The 26,146-nt window shown below is 38.4% G+C and overlaps 1 protein-coding gene and 1 long non-coding RNA gene across 2 annotated transcripts in view; one reads left to right on the top strand and one right to left on the bottom strand.

Moving 5' to 3' along the window:
* PEX7 (peroxisomal biogenesis factor 7) overlaps window positions 1–17,726 on the bottom strand; it is a 94,342-nt gene extending 76,616 nt beyond the window's left edge. The window contains exons 1-5 of the mRNA XM_047734732.1: window positions 17,497–17,726; window positions 15,923–15,980; window positions 14,663–14,813; window positions 1,120–1,197; window positions 628–736 (exon numbers count right to left, since the gene is read on the bottom strand). Of these exons, the coding sequence (XP_047590688.1) occupies window positions 628–736; window positions 1,120–1,197; window positions 14,663–14,813; window positions 15,923–15,980; window positions 17,497–17,626 (526 nt within the window). The 5' untranslated portion in view covers window positions 17,627–17,726. The remainder of the gene's footprint in view (window positions 1–627; window positions 737–1,119; window positions 1,198–14,662; window positions 14,814–15,922; window positions 15,981–17,496) is intronic.
* Window positions 17,674–24,082, top strand: LOC125103009 (uncharacterized). The gene is made up of 3 exons (XR_007128257.1): window positions 17,674–18,071; window positions 22,891–22,977; window positions 23,937–24,082. It is a non-coding gene; the product is annotated as an uncharacterized LOC125103009 (long non-coding RNA).
* Window positions 24,083–26,146: the final 2,064 nt, after the last annotated feature.

Below are 26,146 nucleotides of genomic sequence, written 5' to 3'. Positions count from 1 at the left end.
ATATAAAAAAAGTTAACCATGGTTCTATGGAGGGGGAAGGATGAGGACTTTTTATTTGGCATCTTTCTGTGCTGTTTGAATTTCCTCACTGTACATATGGTAAGCCTAGTAGAGGGATTATGTAGGATACCATTTTTGTTTTTTTCTCTATAAATTTATATTTTTTGTAAGTTACAAAATTAGCAAGAAATAGAGAGTGATAATTTTACTTTGTCATTCATCATAAATACTTGTCATTAATTAGCACATGTTGCACATTTTGTAACTGTTACTCAGACTTAGCCACCTTTATTCCAATAAACAAACCAAGGATAATGCCATCTAAAAGAAGGAATTCAGTGGCTAATAAAAAGAACTAGATGAGTTCCCAATTTTGGAAGATTTATAACCAGTTATGATATGCCTAAGACAAACCATATTTGTTCATTAATAGTTGGAAAGTAGTCCAGGCCTGGCTAAATCTTATCTAGAGGTTGATGAAGAATGAAACCATCTAAAGAGCACAAAGGATAGTACTGTGGTCCCTTTTTCCCTCCAAATAGCAAGTACACAGCGCCACCTGCTGGGTAAAGCAAAGCCATCACTCACCACAAGTAAGGCTTTTTTGGTAAATTCGGAATTATTTACCTGAGGCTGAAGCAAAACAACCAGGGATGTGGGGAGACCAGATTGTGCTATAAATGACACTTTCGTGGCCTCTAAAGGTGCACAGAGACTTTCCAACAGTTGGATCCCACTACAAACAAATGAATAAATCAATTACTTAGAGGTAAATTCAAATTTATGTTTATATACATAATATATACAATACACTACCTATGTATTTATATGTACACATGTAACAGCCAGACATATCTCAAGGATTCTTTAAAGTCTATTTTCATATAAAGCAGAACAGTTTTTAAGGGGCCAAAATAATCAATGCTGAGCTAATGGTTAGTTTACAGCCAAAAGGTTAAAAATGTTTAAATTCTAATAAATCCTTTACTATAGTTTTTTGAAAAGAAAATTAGTTGTATAATTGAAAAGATATAGAAGTATGTTCTAGAAAAGAAAAAAACTCCATGAAAGTGTTATGGAAGAGACCATTTGGTTTTAAATACAGTAATGCTAACATACCAGCTTGACAGTTTGATCCCACGAGCCAGACACCACAAGCTGTTCACCTCTGGTTTGGCTCCAATCAACACTATAGACCTAAAAACATTTTAATGTGTCATTTAGAAAGTAAAGGAGCATGAAATTCGATATTATATTTTATCTCTTTATTTCAGTGATAGCCAGTTAGAACAACTAATTCACTTCATTGAAACATCAAATGAAGTCCTACAAATCTCAACATGGTGCCTGAGAAATGGGAAGGTCATTTTGCGCATTCTTCCAGACATACTCCTTACAGATAAGATTCCCTTCTATTTTAACAGAATGCTACAGATGATTTCCAAACCTCCTTCACTAAAACAAATCATATATATTTTTAACCTACCAACAAATCACTGTTTGAAGCACCCTGTAGAAATGTCAAAGCAGATTAGAAAGTTAGTCGTCTAAAAAAGCTTGCCAGGTCAGTGTTTATCAGAAAGCATTAAAATTCAATTAATATCCCTATCTGGCCTTTCTTAGAAAAAGCTTATAGAAACCAGGTAATCCTTTCAGATCTCTTGGTAAACAGCTTTAGTTATCCAATGCTGCTATTCTAATATATGTTTTACTGCTTTCAGTGAACCATTTCAAACAAGCCATTTGAAAACTTATGGAAATATGTTTTATTCTGTCACCTTATACAACAGATTGTATACAGATTGCTACTATAAGCTAAGTTCCACAAAATATGTGCATATTTATTCTTTATTAAAGTAGTACTGATGTGGACCTGAGTATATATCATTAAATGTGACCAGCCAGCAGATTCTTCTGAATCTTAAAAATTCTAGCTACCACATTTATGTAGGAAGCAGGAGGGTCTGCAGTTGCTGTAGCTTAAGTATGGGTTACCTGTTCTCTGCTGTCTTGTACCATGTACCATGGCGAGCCATGTTGGGAGGCTCAGTTTTAAAAATATCAGTAATACTAATCCTGTCTTTGTTTAAAACTTGTATTTTTCTCATCATGGATTTTTTCAATTGGGATTTTAAAAAAATATATTGCATCAAGACATTATTTGACTACTGAATTTTTGGGGTCCTCCTTAATCATGTAACTAAGGTGAGTGCCCCACCCACCCTATCCTAGTCCCAGCCCTGCTGCTGTCCATATTCATGCAGAAGAGAGAGCATCAGCTGGAACACTGAAGAAGCCACAATCCAGCAGTGGAGAGCACCTCTTACAGAAAGGGCAGCAAAAGCCAAAGAGCTGCTGTGGCCATCCGTTATGGGTGGAAGTAGTCATGGAAGTTCTTGGGAGCTAAAGAGCTTGATTTTATCCTCTAGGCCAGGGCATGGCAAATTTCTTCTGTAAAGAGCAATAATTTGGGGCTTTATGGGCCACTTGGTTCTGTATGTCGGCCTGGGACAGCACAAAAGTAGCTATAGGTGACACTTGATGAGTAGGCATAGCTGTGTCCCAATAAAACTTTATTTACAAACCAGAGAGCACACTAGGTTGGCTGCGTCTCATGAGTAGTAGTTTGCCAACTCCTACTCTAGGCTGATGTGAACAATCAAAAATAACCACTATAGGGGCACCTGAGTGGCTCAGTGGGTTAAGCCTCTGCCTTTAGCTCCAGATCATGATTTCAGGGTCCCGGAATCGAGCCCCACATCAGGCTCTCTGCTGCTGTCAGCAGGGAGCCTGCTTCCCCTCCTCTCTCTCTGCCTGCCTCTCTGCCTACTTGTGATCTCTCTGTCAAATAAATAAATAAAATGTTAAAAAAAAAAATAACAGCAAACGTTTATTGAGCACCTACTGTGTGCCAGATACCGTCATAAGGATTTTACATGTTTTATCTCATTAATCTTCACCTCTATGAAGTAAATACTGTGCTAAAACCCAAGAAGTTTAAATAAATTGTTGAAATTCCTAAAGCTAGTAAGTTGCAGGGCTGAATTCTGAACCTCAGCAGCCTCACTACAGAATCCACTCTTAATCACGACGCCAGGCTGTCTCTACATCATGCTACTTGAGGGCACTGTGGAACTGGAATGACCTTGGGCTGCAATATCAAGGAAATAAAAGTCTCCCTTCCTTGGTGATTCACTTCTTTGAGCCCAGATTGATTCCATTTTGTTTTCATGAATTATCCAAATCCAAGGACTTAAAGCCTCTGTGAGCTTAGTGAACTCCTGTTCATCCACCAAGTCTTGGCCCCATTACATCCTTTATGAAACAAGCTTCCCCTCGACAAAACCCTCAATGACTGAAATGCTTCATTCCGTGCATTCTGACAGCATCTTTCTTGTACCTACTTATAATTTTACATTTACCATATTTTACTACAATTTGTGTTAAATACCTGCTAGATTCTGGAAGATCCACCATGTGAGCAAAACCATCCTGTATGTCTGTCTACATCCTTTGCAATATAATAAGCATTCAATAAATGGGAGTTAAGTAATTTATCCAGTGATATTTACCTTTATAATCTGCATCACTAAGTAGTTATAAAGAGCTATTGTTTTCATTTCAGAGGATAACAACAGATATAACTAAAAACTAAGATCAACACCTCAGATTCCACTGCATCTACATGTGTCCAGCATGATACAGGATTTAACACCTTGTGACTTCTCACCTTTTAAAACTGTGAGAGCCCCCACAGGCTCGGAGAGAACCCAGCCCTAGTGAGAACAAAAGACAGGAGGTAAGAGAACTATGGCAGTGTGCCATCAGTCCCACAACAAAGTGCAAGCAATAGGACTAGGACAAAACTAAGGACAGGACGCACATGGTGATGTTAAAAATGGAACAACAGAGAAGGAAATAAAGGCAACTCAAATATTTTATGTGTTTTACTGTGTTTACAATTTAGGATATGGGTAAGTGACTAACAGTACAAGCCAGGATATCGTTAAAAACAAAAACAAAAAACTATAGACATAAGTATAAAATGGCACTGGGATGGAAAATTCAGCTTGATGCCCAGAAGAGAGGATCTAAGCAGGGCCTTGAGGCCTAGCTAAAATGTCAGCAGCGGAAAGCAGAAATGAAAACAGTGATCATAAATTCCCCCAAAGACATACAAGGGCATGGATAGCACCCAAGGGATTAGGACTAGAGAACACTGCAGGATAACACCAAGGTTTTGTGCCTGGGGACTGTTGGTTGTGGTGGTGGCATTAATAAAATGGGAAGACTGGAGGAAAGAAGATAATGTGTAATTTTAGACATAACTGACGTTGAAGTGACAGCAAGATAGTAAAGTGGAAACATCTAGTGGGAACAGGGTTTGGGCACTGATCTCAGGCTCTGAAAAAAAGTTTACAGCCAGGGAAATGTTTGGGAGACAGTCAAAAAAGGATGAGTAGATTCCATTATCCCAACTTCAGGTTACCTCACTAGTCCATTCAAGCAGTATTTACTAAGCACCTATTATGTACAAGGCACGGGGGGAAGAGGGGTACAATGTTAGACAAGCCCAATAAAGTCCCCACCCTCAAGGATCATAGACAGGCTATAAGTAAACAGTTTCGGATCGTGATTTTAAAGAAAAGCTAGAGAGTACAACAAAACCAAGGAAGGAGACTGGGAAACAACAAGAGGGAAGGAGTCACTTCTTGACAGAGTGGCAAGGGAAGATCCCACTGAGCAGAGACCTGAGTATAGCAAAGACAGAACTCTGCAGGTTTGAGAGGAAAGGCTTTGGCAGAAGAACAGGAAAAGACCCTGAAGCAGGAAACAGGCTTATCCCATTTGAAGAACAGAAAGATCAAACAGGAGGGACAAGATCCCCAAGGACCATGGTTACAAGTTCGTATATAATTTCTCTTAAGAGGCTACAGCCATCAAGCCTACTCTAGCTACCACCTAGACTATAGGCAGCATCCTTCCACAGGCCTCCCCATCTCTCCTTGCTTACCTCCAATCCATGGTCTGCACTGTATAAAAACACACGTCATTCCCCTGTAGGAAGTCTTTCAACGGTTTCATACTATGGGTTTCCTGCAACTTACCGTTACCATCTCAACTTACCAACACTGAGATTTGTCTCTGCTGCTGATTACCCAAAGGTCAAAACCATGCAAAACTATAAATGGTTTAGGGATGCATACATGTGCAGTAAAACTAAAAAGAAAAGCAAAGAAAACAGAAACAGGAATCCAGAATTAGTGGTTACTCCTGGGAAGAAGGGAGTAAAGATGAAAGGAGGGAGAACTATAGAATCAGAAAAAAAAAAAATGTAGATAGAAGATGGCATCTGTAAGCAGTGGCTCCAACAGTATAAGGGATGTTCTATTTTTAAGTCAGATGATGAATATGTAAGCATACATTTTACAGCTTATATATATTTCATACGCATGAAATATATCATAAAAATCTTCAGTGTATTTCCACTAATTTGAGCTTAACAGCCAAGGCGCCAACTGTTCCAGACCTGCAGGCTCAATCCCTCCCCTTCTAGCCCGCACTTTCCTTTGTCTCCAACACTATTCCTCTGGCATCTCCATCTGAATAGTTAATTCCAACTTACCCTGTAGACCTAAGGATGCCCTTGTGGTCCCTTCCCCAGACTAGATCCTTCCCTCTTGCTGCACTCCAAACATTCCAGCACTTATCACATTATCAAGGAGATAACCAGCAGCTCCACCACCCCACCACTCCTGCCCCCGAGGGTGAGGACTCAAACAGGACAAGGAGGACCACGTCTGACTTGTTCATCTCCCCCACTAGGCTCTACACTGTCCCTTGCACACTGTAGGGTTAATCGAAGTTTCTGGAATGGATGAAGGGGCAGAAAAACAAATATGAATGAAGAGCACATCTCACATTAGTCCAGTCTTCTACCCTTTCCCTATTCCCAATTCCCCCCTCCACTCCTGCTCAAACAGTGGACATGGCTTGATGGTTAGATTAAGGATAAAAAAAAAGAGGGGTATGCAGTTATGCTTTAAAACCAGGGTCCTCTAAAGGCCTATGTTATGTAATTACTCTTGGCAGTGGTGAGAAAATTAGTTGAGAAACTGCAAAAAGAAAAAAAAAAAAAACCCTGAAAAATATTTTGTGCTGCCTTATGAAATCTGAACTTCATCAAAACCACTGTTTGAGAGGACAGATTTTATTACTGAAAGCAATTCCCAAAGAGCTCATTTTTAATCTGCTGTATAGCATTGCCCTTTTTAAGTTGGTCTATTTAATTAAAAATCATCAAATAGAAACTATGTCCAGAATGTTCATACTTATCTGTATCAATACAAAGGAAAGGGACACTGACTTTTAATTACTGAGCGATTAGAAAAGGATACATATTTCTTTTAATGTGAAACAAGTTTTTAAAATTTATCATTATAAAAATTTTTTAATGCACATAAAAGAAAAAATACCATAATAAATCCCCAGGTATCCATCACATACTTTCCAAAATCATCAATATTTTGCCACCTTGTTTCATCTGTCCCATTAACGATTGCTGGAGTATTTTAACATCAGACCATTTCACTCATAATTAAGCAGGTAAGGATGTTTTTCTTTCTTATAGAAGCACAAGGCTATTTTCACCTAAAAAGATAACAGTTCCTTAAGATCATCCAAAACTCAGTCCACATTCTTATTTTCCCAAGTGTCTCAAAAATGTCTTTTTATAGTAGGTTTATTTGAACCAGAAAACAAACAAAATCCATTTTACATTTAGTTGTTATGTTCCTAATCTAGGAAAGTCCTCCTTTCCCACCTTGCTTTTCCCACCCACCCTTCCCATGACATTTATAATTATTGAAGACACAAAGTTAATGCTCCTGTAGAATCTTCTACACTCTGGATTTGGCTAACTGTTTCCTCATGGTGTTACCATTCTCCTTCACCCTTCCCATTCCTTTAAGCTGGAAGTTAGGTCTAGAGGTTTGATTACATTCAGTTCAATCTTTTTTTTTTTTTTTTTTTTTTTTTAGCTTCCTTTTGTATTAGGTGTATAATTGCTGGTTTACCCATTTTTAGTGATCCTGAAACTATTAAGAAGATGGAGGAATGTTAAATTAATGTTTCAGCATCCATAGATAACCTTTGCCTACAGTCATTACTTCATGTGAGGAAACTCAATTGTGGGCTTTCTAATTATGCTATTCCTTCTGTAATTATTAGCCAGGATTCTGTTATGAGAAATTTTCCACATCAAGCATCTGATTATTCCACAATAAAATTCATTTAGGAAAGCCAGAAAAGTGCCTTGATTCTTTATCTTAACAATTTTCAGAATGAGTCCACTGTCCTAGTAATCTTCAGTGGTGACCTACTGGTTGTTTCTTAATGACAACTCCATGTAACGGTTGGAAATATACATGTAAGGGTATCATCTCTCTACACATTGTCTCTTCTAAACTTTTGATGTTCATTCCATTGGCTTTTCATAGTTTTCTGACACAAGAGGATGTCTTAGATTCATCTTGTATGTTTCTTCTCAGTCCTGGAATCAACAATCTCTGCAAAGATCCCATTTCCTAGGTATTTAGAGGCAGTAATCTGGGCACTAGGGATATTCACTGTGACCGAGTTGTCACTGCTTTTTGGTCTTTATAGTCCAAAGAACCAGGATGTATGTACTTTTCTAAACATAGAAAAATAAATAGGTCTGTACAGATATGTCTCAATTTTAAAATAAAATCTCTTTTTAACTTATTTATTCTCATCATTTTCTCTTACATAAAAATTTTTGGTTTCTGATAACATAATTACTGTTATGCTTTAACCTACAATTTAATGAGTTTTTAAAAATTTAAATAATTAGCCAACATACAGTACATCATTAGTTTCAGCTGTAGAGTTCTATAATTCATCAGTTGCGTATAACACCCGCTGCTCATCAAATCACGTCACACTCTTCCTAATGCCCATCACCCATTTACCCCTTTCCCGACCCACCTTCCCTCCAGCAACCCTCGGTTAGTTTTTTAGAGTGAAGAGTCTCTCATGGTTTGTCCCTCTGATTACTACCCATTCAGTTTTCCCTCTTTTCCCATATGATCCTCTGTGCTGTTTCTTACATTCCACATATGAATGAAACAAAATGATAATTGTCTTTCTATACTATAAGAGTTTCAAAATAACAATACTGATCTTTCTGAATACAGTTTACAACTTCTTTGCAATTCTTTTTGTTTATCAGACGTATCTCATTTGGTTACGGACAATCACAATACTGTATTTTAAAAGTAATAGAAATAATTATTTTCAATACCTAGTTATGATGCCAATTTGATATACCACTAGATTAATTTGTTTGTTTGTTTTCAGTTTTTAGCAATTGCTTTTTTCTTTTTTAATTAAATGGTGATTTTTAATTTTGTAAAATGTTTCAACTGTTCCAAGACCAAAAGTATAATACAAATTATATTGGAGAAATTATCCATCCTTGTCCCCCCTCCCCTGATTATTTCTTCCCCACACCCTTTAAAGGTAACCACTTTTATTAGCTTTTGGATTATCTTCCCACTGTTTCTTTTTTGAAATATATACAGATATAATTTTATATATATATATATATATATATATATATATATACACACACACACATATATATACAAATATATATACACATATATATCCATGTATATATAAAATATATGTAAAATTCCTCCCTGTCTCACATAAAATGTAAATTCTAAATATACTTAAATAGCTCTGCCAATAATTCCATAGGATAACTTCACTGGATATCAGTTCATGGCTAAACTAAAAAAAAACTTCTAGTTTCATGTGATTCAAAATTATCAAATAAGACTGTACATATGTTTCCTATGTATGTTTCCTTCCAGATCTAAAGTAGGAGGCATGGGGTTCTAATTTCTAGAAATGATTCACTCACCAACCTACTTTGGAGACAAGCACAGAGTTTGAGACCCACAATGAGTATATGACAGGAGACTACAGATTATAGAGCGGTAGTAGTCATGCATGAAACTCATTCTTGACCCAAAAATATTCCATTACAGTTTCCATCTATTTAAATCTATCACCTCCTCTTCTTTAAAAAAAAAAAAGTTTTAAAGCTTTGAGTTCACCCCTTTGTAAAGCAAATCAAATCATGCTTTTTATTAAATATTTGTTAAAATCTACATTTTGAATCTACAACCCTCAAAATATTAAGCAATATACTTATTAAGGTCATGAGAACAGAATGCCTACTGAGTTAAAGCAGTGGCTTCCAAACATCGCTGCATGCTGGAATCATCTGGTAATCTACATAAAGCTTGGTTCCAGCTCCCAGACATTGAGACCTGGGTATGAAGATTTTTTAAAGGCCCTTAGGTGATTCTAGTAGGTTAGAATCCAACACATACACTCTAGGCTCCAGTCACACCAAGGGACCTACAGAGTGCCCGAGCATGTCCTGCTCTTTCACAGATCTGCACCTGTGGAGATGCTTCTCTCCACCAGACCTGCCCTCTTCCCTTTGGGCTACCAGTGGATTTCTACTAATTGTCAAAGACTCAGCTCAAATGGCATCTCTCTTGTGCCCTCTCTGTACCTTCTAGACACTTCTTTTCAATATGATCACACTGAATTAAATGGTTTGCTTGAATGTTGAGAACTACTACCATAAATTAGCACCTGAGTCTTATTCATATTTGCATCTTCAATGACTAGCATATGCCTGGTCCATAACATGTGCAACCAGTATGGACAGATCTAGCTGCTTCTTTTTTTGAGAGAGAGAAAGAGAGGTGTGTGTGGGTGCGGGGCGGGGGGGGGGGAGTCTTTTTTTTTTTTTTTTTCAAGAGAGGGAATGTGAACAGGGGGAGGAGGAAAGAAAGAGAGAGAATCTTAGGTAGGCTCCACACCCAGTACAGAGCCTGACGTGGGGCTTGATCTCACAACCCTGAGATCATGACCTGAGCCAAAACCAAGAGTCAGATACTCAACTTACTGACCCACCCAGGTGCCTCCAGACCTGGCTTTTTAAATACAATTAAAACTTCAAGATATTAAACAAAACAAACAAAAAAAAGTGAATGCTTTAGGAACATAAGGATTACAAAGTGAAGGATATCTATCACATCCTATTTGTTGTAAAATCCAGAAAGACTCAACAGACACATGATTGGAAACTAGTTTTCTCCATAATCACAATTTTGGGGGGGAAGCTTTACACATATTTTAAATTGTAATAAAAATCTTACTGCAGTAACCTACTCCAGAATTTAGGTGACTAAATACCCACAAGGAACTATATCAAGTCCAATTGTGTCCTGGAAAAAAGGAAGAGAGGAGGAAGCGAGGGAGGGGAAAGAAAAGAGATCTCTTTAGCTGAGAAGTCTGTTGCACAGTTAAACATAAATGCAATTTCTAAAGGGAACAAATTGGTGTTAAATGCATGACTCACTGTCAGTCTGCATTAATATATTTATGGGCATCCATCATTATAAACTTTTCAGCTCCTATCATATCATAGGAGTAAATCATTAATTTTTTAAAGTAAGCAGGTCTTAACCATATAGCACATCTTTACTACAAAACGTATAGTTAAATACATTCTCTACCCAATGAGATACTAAGAGTTGCATACTTACTTCAAAGCTAAGTTTTCATAAACAAAAACTTTAAGTAGATCAAATCTTTAAAAATTAAATTCAGCAAATTGATAAGATTACTATTTGACAATGAAGACAAATGTTAACTATTTTTAAAAACTGTAATAAGTACATGGGAAACTAGATACTGATGTAAACATTAAGCTGAGTCAATGTCACCTTGAAAGTCATTCCTGACTGTCAATAGCACCATGTTGTAAGTCATGAAGTACAGAAACAAAATTCTCAGTTCACCCTTTCTTCTTCTTGCTGGGTCGTTTTTAAATTTTCCTATTCTTCCACTGCTATATACTCAGCCAGGCTAAGCCACAGGTATTTAATGGGCTCAAAAGACATAATGGCCTCTGCGGACAGCAGTTAAACAATGGAGAGAAGAATCGGATTCTTGCTTTGATGCTAAGTTTAGAAGCCATGCACACAGATAATGTCTGTGTTTTTCTTTCTTTCCATTTCACCAAGCACTTCATTCCTCAGGCCTAAAATGTATCTAGGTCCCAGGTCTTGGATTTCTCCTTTTCACTTCAGCACCTTCTCATCTGATGATCTGAAAATTGATTAGATTTTTTCTCAGTTATCAAGTGATGAAATGGGTAAGTGCAGGTTTCCTAACTTGTTCTCTATCTCTCTAAACCTAGTATAATAAGATATAATTATATATATAAAAAATTATATATAATAATAATAGCACATATTTGTTTATATTGTTGGTTCTGTTCTAAGTACTTACAACAACCCTATGACATAGACTACTCTTATCCTCAGTTTGCAAATGAAGAAAGCTTAGGAGAAATAAGTAACTTGCCCAAGGTCCCACAGCAGATAAGTTACAGAGCCAGGATTCAACCCAAAATTGACTGAAACTAGGCTGCTCATCCTTATTCTATACTATTACCCATGGGAAAAAAATGACCCATTGTTTGCTATTCTTAAACATGTTGGTGGGGAAAAAAATAAAAGGAAATGAGCTATGCTTGTTCACTTACTTATTTAAAAAAATTTTATTAGCTCCTCAAAACTCTCACTTGCCCTTACATCCTTTTAAGTGTTTCTGAGTATTTGTTATAGAGACATGCTTTGAATATATGCTGTATGTCTCCTCAATGAAAAAAATGCCAAATATTTGGTATTATGAAACTAAGCCTTAAGTTAATCACCAGAAATTCTTTCTCTTCACAGTCTTTCAGTCTTACAGAGGGTATCCTACAGTTTCTTTATTCATCACGCTGCTTGGCACACTTTGATTTTTACTAATGAATGTGAGAAGGACAAGTATATCGTAGTGGGGCCAATGGCCCTTTCTTCCTTGCTCACAGAACCCTAATTTTGTCCTTCAGGGTAAAAGCTCTGTCCCTTCCTCACCCCTGGGCCGAATCTTGTTTAGGTGAAGGCAGGAATGGTTGCTTTTCTCCTCATAAGGGACGCGGTTAGGACTGGGCATACAATGCTCTTCTAGCTACACAGATGTGAAGAAGCATGTCTGCTGGAGAACTTTGAGGAAGCTTTTCCTCAAAAACGTCCCAAAACAGGGACATTCACTTTTTTTGCCCTTTGACCTTGAAAGGTGATAAGATGATAGCTGCGACTATAAGCAGCATAAGGAGAAAAGAATACCCACTGAGGATAACAGTGCAAAGGCAAGGACAACTTGGGTATTTGATGGCATTGTCAAGCCTGAATAACCAAGCCAGCACCCATTCCACCTCCAGATACTTGGTTGTATGAGATAATAAACTCTGATTGTTGGACCTGCTTTTAGTTGTAGTCTCCATTACACAGACAGCCGAGGCACCCTAAATGATGTAAGCACTTATCAAAAATTGCACCTGAAAAGAAATTAAGGGGGGAAAAAGCCTGAAAGAAAAAAAAAAAAAAAAAACCAAAAGACGTCTTCAGCTCAAAAAAAACCCAGTTACATCATTATAGAATGATATAAACCTGACTTCACAGCAGTTCAAATAGCAGAGACGGAGGTGCCTTACCAATGGATTCAAAGTAACCCAACACTATCACAGGGCCAAGAAACGGACAGGAAGCCAGGTTAGGGAATATTAGAGCCAGAGGCTTAAGATTATGGTGGCAAAGCCTTAAAAAGCTCAGCACTGATCATCACATTTCTAGAATTAAATAATGTAGGCAATGTCAGAAATGACTATGAAAAAGGGAAAAATGTGAAGAAATTTACCAAGAGGGTAAAAGATACAGACACCATGTAATCTGAAGACAGGCTAAAAGAATTATAGATACAGAGTCCGGAAGAGGAAAGACTAAAAGGGGTCATGGTGGCCATTTTCAAGGGTTCCCTAGAAAAGGGGGACTGGACTCACTCTCATCACTTCAGAGAAAAGCATTAAAAAAATAGTTGCTTGACAGACAGTAGATTTGGGCTTAAGATGGCAATTTTTCTTAACCATTAGAGCAATCTAAAGTCAAATAAGTTATTTCGTGAGATAGTGTGATCCCCTTTCACTGAGATAAGTAAAGGCTGAGTGACTGTCATCAGCAACAGTCTAGGGCAGTATTTCCCAGAGAATAGTAGTACCCACACCACTGGATGTACACAGATGGTTTTAACTAGTACATACATTTCATTTCATTCATTACATATTTATTTTAATGTACATTAAAAACTAATAAATGTACCTTTTAAGTTAGTTATCAGTTCCACGGCTTCCTAAATATAACTGTTTTAGGATAAGTGAAATAACAAGTAAGGGTCATTTAAAAAATATATTAAATCAATATACCTCATTTAACATAATTAGACATATTTTATGACCTGTTGGCTATAGTCCTAGAATTTATAAGACAAACAATATAAAGCACCAAAGATTTTTTAAAAAAGAAAGAACCTTTAAGCAAAACAAAACAAACAAAAAAAAATAAGTGGTATTAGAAAAAAGCAAAAATCATGAAGGTACCACAAAAATGTCCAAATTGTGGACATGATGCTTTGTGGGGATTCTTGCACTGACAATCCTGAAACTAAAATTTCTTCTTTACCAAAGTTGTTTTCAGTGATTCTATGAAAACATGATCACTTATAAGTACATTTATTCAAAGAGGCTTCACCATAAAATAGAGGAACTAAAATTTTCCATTATTTTCAGTCATAATCTTAGAGATACTGATTTTTAATAGCAATAGCTACACAATGATTTCTGGAATCCTCACACGACTAATCTTTTTATTACAAAAGACTAATATTCTTGCATCTAATAAGCACTGACGGGAGGCCTTCCATGGGCCAGACGCTGTGGCAGACACAAGTTTGAACGTAACTGTGCAAGTTTTCATTTGAAGGATCTACTGCTACCTTGAGGAAAATTTTTAAACATTTAAACTACAACACCAAAAGGGATTATCTTTACCATCACGTCCATTAAAAATACATATGTAGTTTTATATGATTGAAAACCAAACTATTTTCTACACTACATATATATATATATATATATATATATATATATATATATACATATATACACACACACACACACACACACACACACATACACAGAACCTACACACATGAACTGGCTTTCAATTCCCAATTTCTTCAGTAAGCTCTGTCTCATAATCAGTAGTTGATGTTCTTGCTCCAATATATTCTGAAAATCCTTCGCCTTCCTGAAGCCCTAGAGGCAATCTTGTGAAGTCTTTGTGAAAAGTCCGCCTACCTCTGTCTCCAGGCAGTCTTAGGGCAGGCATATCCAGGGGTAGGAAAGTGACAGGCCTCTCTAGAGGAAATGGGGCCACAGCATACTTACAGTACTGGAGGCGTTCTCACGGACTAACGAGAAGCCTGACCTTTTCTTCTTTCCGAGTTTCTTGGGCCAAGATGTACTTTATGTTTCAATAATCAAATAATAAATGACATCCAACATGTATAAGAAATACCAAACTTAAACTTCCTGTCCCCATATTTCCATCCCCGAGTGGATTTCATCCAAAGAAAAATAATCGGCCCAGGAAGACTGCCTTCCTACCTCCTGAGTGTGTTCCTTGTAGACTTGCAGGGGCCCCGTGGCCTTGGCAGTGTCCCACAGCTGCAGCGAGCCATCGCCACTACAAGTGACCAGGACATGTTCGTTGTTCTCACTCCAGGTCACGTCAAACAAACCATCGTTCCAGTCAAAGCTACACCAGGAAAAGTGAAAACAGAACACACGGCTACTCAGGCAGCCGAACATAAAATAACAATCATAATTTTACAGCTTTTCTTTAAGTTTATCACATATTATTTCACAAAGTCTTCATGATTATGGAAGATAAGCACAGCAAACACTTGACAGATAAAGAATGCGTTCAGAGAGGTGGAAAAAACAGCCCAGGGAGCCTGGGTGGCTCAGTGGGTAAGCATCTGCCTTTGGCTCAGGTCATGATCTCATGGTCCTGGGATCGAGTCCTGCCATTGGCCTCTCTGCTCAATGGGGAGCCTGCTTTCTCCCTCTGTTCCTTCCCCCTGCTCGTGCTCATTCTCTTTCTCTTTTTCTTGCAAAAATAAATAAAATCTTTAAAAAAACAGATTAATAAAAAAAGAGAAAAGAACAGCCCAGGTCATACATAGAACAGAAAACTGCAGAGCTAGATTAAAACTAGGTCTCCCATCTAGAAATTGGGCACAATTTATGTGAGGCCGTGATGCCATACCTGGGTGCTCACTGGTTTTTGTGGTCGGTAGGAGGGAGCAGCAAGCACTTCATAATACTAATTTAGACCAATTATTTCAACTTTCCACATAAAATTTTCACCTCAACTATGAGCAGGTAATTATCTTCTGATAGGATTTGCTTTCTTTTCTCTGACACTGACTAACCCTGCCAGAAGAGTTAATAAGTCCAACAGTTACGACAGTCACAGAAAGAAGAAAGGGCAAGAAGTGCTTAGGTAACTCACAAAATGGACTATCGGCTCCCGAATGAGTAAAACTAAACTATGTGAAGAAGACAGCAAAGTTAGAAATGTCCCACAGTATACTAACCAATTTACACACTTTTTTTTTATGTTTGAGCTTCATAATTTATAACTTGGCCCTAAAAGACAAGGCCTTTAGAAGAAAAATTAATATAATCACAACTGACTGGCAAAAATATGTTCTATACCATGCAAATGCTGACTTTTTTTTCTACTGCAAATCTAAAAATTAAAAAATCTTTTACTCATCAAAAAGATTCAAAATCTAATTATATTAAGGCTTTAATAGCAACAGAGAATACACGTAAGTTTAATCCTGAGAGCCACCTTACCTTCTAAAAAGTCTAAGCCCAGATTCATTTTGATCCAATATTAGAAGGGTCCCACAGCCTAAGGGGGGGGAAATCAAAGTTATGCTGTTGAACTTGTCAGGAGAGCATCTAAGGTCAAAGGGGATGGAGCACTGAGCACCTAATTTTACTACCACAAATTCCTCCCTAGTTATTGAGACTATGTATACAAAATGATCAGGACTGTGCTTTCCATTTCTTTCTATACTATGCCTCAACCATGAAATATTAAACTTATCTTACCTATGTCTGGAATCCAGACACAGCTCTAACAGAGGAGAGATATTTGAATTCATATTCTGTGGCCAGGCAGGGTGTGAGGCACATAAACTCCCACACAGGTGTTGTCATCTGTTTTTACACTTGAGAAACCTTTGGTCTACAGACCCCAGAAACTCCTCCGCTCCTTCTACTACATTACACTGCCTCACCAATAAACCTAAAATACATTCAACATGGGATTTTAAAACAAAATACCTAGTGGAATTTACCACATACTAGGTGGTAAAGTGCTGAATACTATGTTATCTACCAAAAATGAATTATTTCACTAAGGGACAAGCATATTTTAAAACTTGTACTTGTTATACAGACTGAGGGAGTAAAAACACTCTATTTACACACGACTGATTTTTTTTTTTAAATATCAACTCCTTGTAAGTTTTTACAAAGGATTTAATTTAAAATAACAAACTCATGAGTTTCAACCTAACTAGTGGGCAAGTATTGTAAATCTGAATGTGCAAATGCAAGCAGTAAGAGCTAAGTGGTGAAAACATAATTTAAGTCTTTCTTGCCCTCTGAGTTTTAGAAATCACATTTTTTTTCAGCTGTAAGACCAAACAACAACAACAACAAAAAAAAACAGAAAACAAACTATCAAAAGCTGACATTATGCACGGAGCTTCAGTGCGTAAATAACAGCTAGGATACAAATCAAAAGTTGCAAATTTACGAATGGAACCCCGCCTTTCAATCTAGTCCTTGAAGAGACAATGAATTTGAACCTCCAGCAACCGCTTGCAACTGTGGGTATTGCTCCAGAGACAACAAAAGTGGGAGCAGAACTTGGATCAATTGTTAGAAGCCAAGAGTCCGCTGAGGGCCACCCAGACAGCCTGGAGATGCATACTGTGGGGATGGGGGACTCATTAGCAGGTAGTGGGAGGGCCCGCAGGGGTGACCCTGCAGACCGTCGCCTTCCAAGGAGGGATCACAGCGCCAAGCCGACTCCCTACAAGTGGCTTGTGCCTGGAGGTGGGGGTAGGGTAGAAGCTCAGGTGGCGATGGAGACGGTGCGCTAAGGAATAAAGACACGAGCCAGTAGGCACCTCCCACGAGCTACTTCCGCACCGTAACTGGGAAAAAAACCATGGACTTCGGTCTCCAGACCCACTTCCCACACTGGACAAAGGAGGAAGCGGGAACTGGCCCGTTCCCAGGCTCCCCCTGGTGTTCATTTGTAGCACTGTCTACTGTCGGAAGTGATTTTCCGACGGCAGCGTGAAGCTGGGCCTCGACGGGAACCCGCCCCCGCCCCGGCGGCGCGGCCTCACCCGCGATGCCGTAGTGCTGGGCTGCGGCGCAGGCAAGCCGGCCCGGCAGGTACGGGGAAAACTCGGCCGCGTAGCCGTGGCGGCCCGGCACCCGCAGCGTCCGCACCGCTCCGCCAAGCGCCCCGCTCATCCCACCCGCCGCCTCCGGGCCTCGCCGCCCAGGGGTCGCCACAGCCGTTCCGGATAGGAAGCAGACAGCTCGGGCTCGCCAAGTTGAGAGGCCCAGGAAGACGAGGCGGAAATGAGGCCACCCGGATCCCTGAATGCTAGATTTCGATTGGTCCGCAAAGGAAAGGGCCTTGACTCCGACGGAGCCCATTTTTGTTTGGGGCAAAACAAAGCGATTGGCGCCACCTACCCTGAACTGTGATTCTAGGATTAGGTGATGATTCTGACAACTTCTGTTTTTGCGTATCAGCTTTCTCTGCGGAGTTTTTTTGGCTTTTATTAGTTCATTGAGATTTCGGAAGACTGGCATCAAGAAGTGTTTCTGACGATTACAAAGTAAGACAAGCTACAGCAACTCTGAAACCAAGCAGCGAGCAAAAAGGCAATTGAGTGCTGTGTTGTCCAAGGTAACTTGCAGCAATGTTAAATCAGGCGGGAGTGAAGCTAGGAAAAAAAGATATCATTAGCAGTTAACTTTTTAAAAATTCTCACTGTGTATATTGTATAGTAACTAATGCTTAGGTGAGAGGCTAAGGAAAATTAGAGTTCATTCATTCATTCATTGAAACATTTACAAAGCATGTGCTATGCAGGTGACTATATATAATTTATTTGTCACATATGACACTGTTGAGAGTGAAAGAGAATGCATTTAATAATGAAGCCAGGGAAATCTGCACAAACCTTGTCATATGGGTCAGCTTAACTATACACCAAGTACAGTTTTAGGTACTTAGGTTTTAAAAGCTTTAGGTACTTGGGGTTTAAAAGCAATAAGATGTCCTCTAGAGATGGTCTAACCTGTCAACAATTAACTGTGATCAAAATACTGTAGGTGCTATTAGAAATATATACAGGTATTTTTAAAAGGAAGTTGTCAGTGCTGGAGGAACAGCTTCAGAAAGAAGGTATTTGTGATAAGTAAATGATGAGGTTTTCTTTAAACAGACAAGGAGATGGAGGTCATTGTAGGATCAAGAATAACATGAGCAACGCAAGAGATGGAAAGAAAGAAAGGGAAAGAGGGAGGAGGAGGGAAGGAACATGATCCATAGAAGACTGTAGCTACCAGGACTCAGCCTACCCAGATAGAGAAGGGCTAAGGTGAAGACTTGGGTGAAGAGACTAGAGTATTGTACTGGGGCTGGATCACGAAGAGTCTTGCATGCTATACTAACTATACTAATGGAATTGGATTTCTACTGGAATTTAAACAATGGGGAACCATCAGAGTTTTCAATGTGATAAATTACATGTTCATTTTAAAAGATCTTTTGTGTCAAAAAGTTTCCTGGATAAATGTCCAAAATATTACTCTAAGTAACAAACGTCAACCCCACAAGCTTCCATACTGTATTATTTACTGTATTATTTCATTTATATAATGTTCTTGAAATGACATTATAGAAATGGAGAACAGATTAGTGGTTGCCAGGGGTTACAGATGAGTGTAAGTGGTTGGCCATAAAAGAATAATATGAGGACTACTTTGGGTGATGAAAAATTTCTGTCTATTGAATGTCAATGTTAATACCCTGGTTGTAGTATTATATTGTAGTTTTGCAATATATTACCATTGGAGGAAACCGAGTGAAGGGTACACCAGAACTCACTGTCCTGTTTCTCATAACTGCACGTGAATTTAAAATAATCTCAAAACAAAAGGTTTAATTAAAAAATAATAAGAGATCTTTTGGCAACACTAATTGGGAGGACAGAGATCAGAGATGAGGAGGCCAGTTAAAGGACTTTATCATTTGTTCAAACAAAAGATTATAGTAAGGGGAGTGTAAAGTAGAGTCAGATGAGATTTTAAGGCAGTAACTTAAAATAAATGATACAGGGGCGCCTGGGTGCCTCAGTGGGTTAAGCCGCTGCCTTCGGCTCAGGTCATGATCTCAGGGTCCTGGGATCGAGCCCCACATCGGGCTCTCTGCTCAGCAGGGAGCCTGCTTCCTCCTCTCTCTCTGCCTGCCTCTCTGCCTGCTTGTGATCTCTCTCTATCAAAGAAATAAATAAAATCTTTAAAAAAAAATAAAAAATAAATAAATGATACACAAGGAACAGGGAGGTGTCAAAATGATTTCCGAATTTCTAACTTTGGTGTGTGGGTCAGTACAAGGACTCTTCACTGAAATAAGGACCATGGGAGGAGAAACAGGTATGGAAAGAAAATGAGCTCCAGTTTTAACACATTGAATGTGAATTTCTTATGGACTATTGGACATTGCAGTCAGAGACTAAGGCAAGAGTTCTATTTGCATGTAGAAGATACATAAGTCATGGAGAGAATTGTCCTCACTCAGGAAAAGAGTTTTTTTTGAAAAGAGAAAAGGGCCAAAAATAGAACCTTGGGGAAAACATGCATATGTAAAAGTTGTCAGAGGAAGAGGAGTTAGGGACATATAGGGGAGACACACAGATGGATCCTATTAGTTAATTAATCAGTTTGTTCAGAAATACAGCTTGAATTAGGGTTTGCGTACGACACATACCCTCTAGTGCATTTGTTTCATTATTTTCATGACTTTTGCCCTTGTGGGAACCTGAGACCCCAAGATGGTTGATGTCACTTCACTCTCATCTCCCATATTTTGTGTTTTTGAAAGTGGCCCAAGATAACTTGTGAGCTTCTGAATCAGTGTCAACATCGTGGCTGCAGTCACTTACTTTATTAGACACAGACAATTTACATTCCAATTTAAACTACATCACCTTGGCCAAATAAACACAGAGTGGGAGCCCTCAAGTTCTTTAAACTCACAGTCACAGAGAAGACAAGAGACCCAGACAGCTAGTCAGCCATGAGTGTCTGCACCTGCAAACAAGAAGGAACTTAATAAGCCAGTCCCCAAACTTTCCTTCTAGGAGTAGCCACTTCACGTGGAAGGGTGTGCGGAAGAGGCACCAAGTGTTACCATCTTATTTAGTGTTTTAAGCACAGTGAAATCCTCAAATTAGTTGGAATTAAATAAATTCCTATAAGCTTAAGAAAAGTTTTAATGTCATTTAAAGATGTTAACATAATGGCAAGGCCTGGAAACCTTCCTCTGCTAGAAAGTAAGGAAGTGCACGAAAACATTATAAAGACTGTGGAAAGGTTACAGGAACTCTCTGGAAGGGGCCTTTCCTGGGCATATATGGGCGAGTTAAAATATTGCTTGTTACAGATTATAACCTACTAAATAAAGTAAGAATCTAAGAAACCAGACCGAAAAGAATAATGGGAGAGGAGGCAGTTTTTCTTTATGTAGAGTTCCTATTGATAAAGACAGAAGAAATGACAAAAATCACAAGATAATCATTTGGCAATCGCCATAATAATAATTATTCTAGGCAAGAATCGTAAATGGATGTTAAAACTAGTGGGAGGAAGTATAAAGAGAAAAAGGATGTTTGCATAATCTCAAAGAATCTCCCCACTAGATTCTTATTAGTTAAAAAAGGAAATTGGGTAACTTTACAATGAAGACACCTAACAAACACCACCCTTGGCCAAGTGATCCAGCATCACCCATAATGGCTCAAATAACATCATGTGCCTCCTGACTGATGCACTGGGAAGAACACAATGTCACTTTTGTGATGTTTCTGCCCAAACCACTGTATACCTGAGGAATGCAGATGACGAGGAAACATCAGACAAACTCAAACTCACTGACATTCTACAAAATAACTGGCTTATACTCTTTAAAAATATCGAAGTAAAGAAAGACTGAAGAATTGTTGCCTATTTAAGCACACTCAAGAGACGTCACAACTAAAGCAACGTACGATCCTGTATTAGATCCTGGACTAGAAAATGTTTTTCTTTTGCTGTAAAGGACAATAGGGGACAATTGGCAGAAATTGAAAAGAGTCTGTGGATTAGTTAGTAGTTTTATACCAATACCAAATTCTTGATTCTGGTCACTATATTGTGTTTATGTAGGACTGTGTTCTTGTTTTTAGGAAATATGTACTATGTTTCAAGCACTTAAAAATTAGAAAACGTGTACTTAAACAGATGGTTACATAGATAAAGCAAAGGTGATATTTGGGAATCATATTTGGGAATCTACATGAAGTTTATACAGGATTACTTTGAATTGTTTTTCCAACCTTTCTGTAAATATGTAATCATTTAAAATAAAAATGTGTGGTTTTTTTTTTTTTTTAAACCTATACTTCTGGTTTCTGATTTTGTACGTAAGGAGACTGGAAGTCACTACTCTGTCCTCATAACAAGTAAAAAGCTGTAAATTAACAACTCTTCTTAGATTTTTGATGGGAGGACACATAGCAAACCTCTACCCTCTTGACTGGAGTGTCAGACAGGTGAATGCAGCAAGTCATGGCTTACCAGAGCCAAGACTCAGTAGTCTTGCACAGACCCCAGTGCCTATGTAAGAAAACACGAACTAGAATTCATAAATTACTAGAGGCTCAGTGCAGAGAAGTCTAAGAGTTAAAATCTCTAAGGAGACTCCATCAGAGGGGGGACCCAAAATATGAGAGTTACTTCCATGAGGCCAACCAGGTTCCCACAGTAAATATCAGAGAAAAATCACCCCCTGCTTCTGGCAGAGTGGGGTGGTTGAGGTGGGGGGAACCATTTTGGAACATGCCAGAACACTCGGTTCTTAACAAGGCCTGCCCCTCAGAGAAAACTAGTTAACTAGAGCCTAACTGACCTGAAGGAAGAGAAATAGCCAACTCTCGCCCATTCTAGACATCCTGGCCTAGCTTAACAGAGAAAAAAAAAAAAAACAAAAACTGAGAAACACTTGGGAAGTTCACACTTGTGATGCACAGGCAAGGCTCAGTAAAAGACTGAAACCTAATTGTGGGAACAGAGAGTGGCTCCCCTGCCCCCACACCTTACCACCACATTATTAAAGTCTTATTTATTGCAGACCCGAAGGGTACAATTCCATCAGTTTTGACAACTACATGTACCCCCTATCAAGACACAGAAATTTCGATCAACCTCAGAAGAGTTCCCTTGTGCTCCTTCCTAATCAAACCTGCCCCTACCTGCACCCCTACCCCTCCTGCCCCAATAACCACTGATCTGATTTTCTGCTTGTTAAGGACTGCCTGAAATTCCAGGACTAGAAATTTATTCACTGTGAGTTTTTTAATTGACTACTTGAAGATTCCTCTTTTAAATGCAAATAGGCCACACAACAAAGAACGTGGAGGAGAATGCTGGGGTTTGATCTCAATTTTCCCTTTATTTCTCAGTTCTACTTTCCCTAGAGTTTTGTACAGTGGAAGAGTTTCGGCTACATGAATCATTTCTAGCTAGGAGGCCTTGAAGACTCTAACAGGGTGAGAGATAAAGTATTCCAAACATTTCCAAAGCCAAACTGGAACTGCACACTGATTAATCTGCAGAGGGGCCAGCCTAAAGCTCCAACTCTTCTCGATTGTTTTTAGGCTGAAATTATAGGGACCCAAGGTGCTAACACTTGTTTTTTGGTGTTGATGTTAATTTCTGATTGCTTATGAAAGTATAGCATTTCTGGAGCTCATGACGGTAAACATCTGAGAAGGTTCATAGGTTTTGTATGGGTTGATCTTTAAGGGTCTGCAGCAGCAGTTTACCAAGCCCAAATGGACTAAGGCATAGAGTTGCTCTCTGTCATACACACCTTATTGGGATAATTGAAAACATATGAATGGTCGATTAGACAAAAATATTGCATCATTTTAAATGTCTCAAATTTGATGACTATACTGTGGTTATGTAAGAAAATGCCCCTATTCTTAGGAAATACTTAAGAAATAAGAAGAGATAAAGGGACTGATAAAAGGATAACCCTTCAAATGGTTCAGAAAAAAATAAGGAATATGGGCATGCATGAATAGAATCATAAACAAATATGGTAAAAATGTTAAGAATTTGGGAATCTGGATAAATGATATATGGGAATTATATGTATCACTCTTATAATTATTATAATTCTATAAGTTTAAAATTTTTATAATTGAAAGGTCATTTGAAGTATATGACTAAAGATTTTACTAATTCAGATTGTTCTTGTCCAATTAGTTTGAATTAGTAGGAAACGGCTCTAATTTGTTAAGTAGTAACTGGAAGCCTGTGAAAACTTCCTATACCAGTGCCCACAGAGCCCCTGTCAGAGAACCATATGCCCGAAACATCTGTTGTAAGATTCTGTTGCTTCTGACTTCTATAAATTTGAGGATGTATGTTTGGGGAAAAGAGCAGAAGTTTCCTGCTACTTAAGTCTAGAGAAACAGAACTCATGCACTTTATATTTCAGAGCTAATCAAGTGGAAACACAATGGGGAAATCCAGGTCAACTATAATTCCCATCATGACTAAGCAGCATAAAGACTCAGACTACAGTGACCTAGAACTGACCTCAGGGAGAAATCAGTCAAAACAGGATCATTCATTTCCAGGATTCTTGGTAAGTTTCGCTCATTCATAAATCTTACCATTTATGATAAGCATAAACCTTGATCACTACATACATTTTACATTTGGACAAACATAGTACAGGACCAAGCTATTTCTCTGGACCGTATGTGTTGTTTATATATTCTTAAGAAAGAAAAGTCTAGACAAGAACAATTTGCCAAGTATTCAGGGAATGTGTATGATCGTCTTAAATCTGACCATCAGACGTTAAAAATCTAGCACGCTCATTATGTTCCTCAGATTTCTTAGCTCTGGAAGACAGCATATTCTGCAAAACATCCTTTCAGGGGTCCTGGGTGGCACAGTCGGGGAAGTGTCCAGCTCTTGATTTCAGCTCAGATATGATCTCAGAGTGGTGAGATCAAGCCCCATGTCAGGCTCACATGCTGGACATGGAGCAATCTTGAGATTCAATCTCTCCCCCTCTCCGTCTGTCCCCCCCACCAAATCTATCATTTCATTTTTATTAACTAAGAAAAAGAACAATATACTGGTTTCCTTCAAACCTGTTCAATCCCTTTGGTCAAAAAGGCAGGCATGCTTTCATCTGAGAAATGAAATCTTAGAAGTTGTCTGGCATTCTTCTCAGAGTGCCTGAGATCCTTAATGTTTTGTAGTACGGTAATTTTTTTTTTTTTTTTTTTGGTTTGCTTTTCTTTATTCCTCAAACACCCCAAATAGTCTCCAGCCTCAGGATCTTTGCACTTGCTATTGTGTATTTTGAGTCTCTCTCTCTCCTTCCTTCCTCCCTTCTTTATATTTTTCACAGTAAAAAAGAAGTCACTACACTATAGGTCAATTCATTTTAAATAATGATGAATAGAAATTTCATCTCTGATGATGTTGGCTGTATGATTTTCAGCAAATAGTTTATTTCTGAGTCTCAGTTTCCTCATAAATAGAGCTTCCTAAGAAGGGCCAGTAGAATAGTGAGGGATCAAGAAGCCACATGACTGAGAGAATTATTTAGTAAAACTGGAATATCACTACATACCTATGAAAATGGCCAAAATCTGGAACACCAACGCCCCAAATGCTGGTGAGAATATATGGAACACCAGGAATGCTCATTGATTACCGCTGGGACTGTGAATGGCACAGCCACTTTGGAAGACAGTTTGGTGCTTACTTACAAAACCAAACAGAACCCTCACCATAGGATGCAGGAATTATGTTTCTTGGTATTTACCCACCAGAGCTGAAAACTTAGGTTCACAAAAAAAAACCTGCACATGGATGTTTATGCAGCTTTATTTATAACTGATAGAATGTGGAAGCAGGTTGTCCTTCAGTAGGTGAGTGGATAAATAAACTGTGGTATATCCGAACAATGGAATATAATTTAGCGCTAGAAAGAAAAGAGCTATCAAGCCATGAAAAGACATGGAAGGAGCTTAAATGCGTATTACCAAGTGACAGAGGACAATCTGAAAAGGCTACTTACTATGTGATTTCAACTATCTGACATTCTGGAAAAGGCAAAATTATGAAGACAATAAAGACCAGTGGTTGCCTGGGGTTGCATGGGGGAGGCGGGGAATGGTGAGAGTTGGGAGAGATAAACAGGCAGAGCACAGAGATCTTTAGAACAGTGAAAATATTCTGTATGATACCATAGTGATGGACACATGTCATTTATACATTTGTCTAAACCTATAGAATGTACAACTTCAAGAGTAAATCCTAATGTAAGCTATGAACTTTGGGTGATGACTATGTATCAATGTAGGTTTACCAATTGCAACAAATGTACCACTCTGGTGGGGGATGTTGATAATGGGGGAGGCTATGCATGTGCGAGGACAGGGGATATATGGGAAATCTCTGTATCTTCTCCTCAATTTCTCTACAAACCTAAAACTGCTCTTTAAAAAAAAATAGTCTTACTTTTAAGAAAGTCTGGTGCATAAAAAACAAACTTTAAGGGCAATTAATGTTCTTAAGTAAGTTGAAAAGTGTTAGAATTCAGTTTTATTCTCCACTACCCTTCAAAGAGAAAACTTTCAAGAAGCTAAAAAGGAGGGGCGCCTGGGTGGCTCAGTGGGTTAA

This window comes from Lutra lutra, chromosome 6 (genome assembly GCF_902655055.1).
Source record: "Lutra lutra chromosome 6, mLutLut1.2, whole genome shotgun sequence".
Lineage (NCBI taxonomy): Eukaryota > Metazoa > Chordata > Mammalia > Carnivora > Mustelidae > Lutra > Lutra lutra.
Note: the sequence above shows the minus strand (reverse complement) of the source record. Positions and strands in the feature narration are given on the sequence as shown.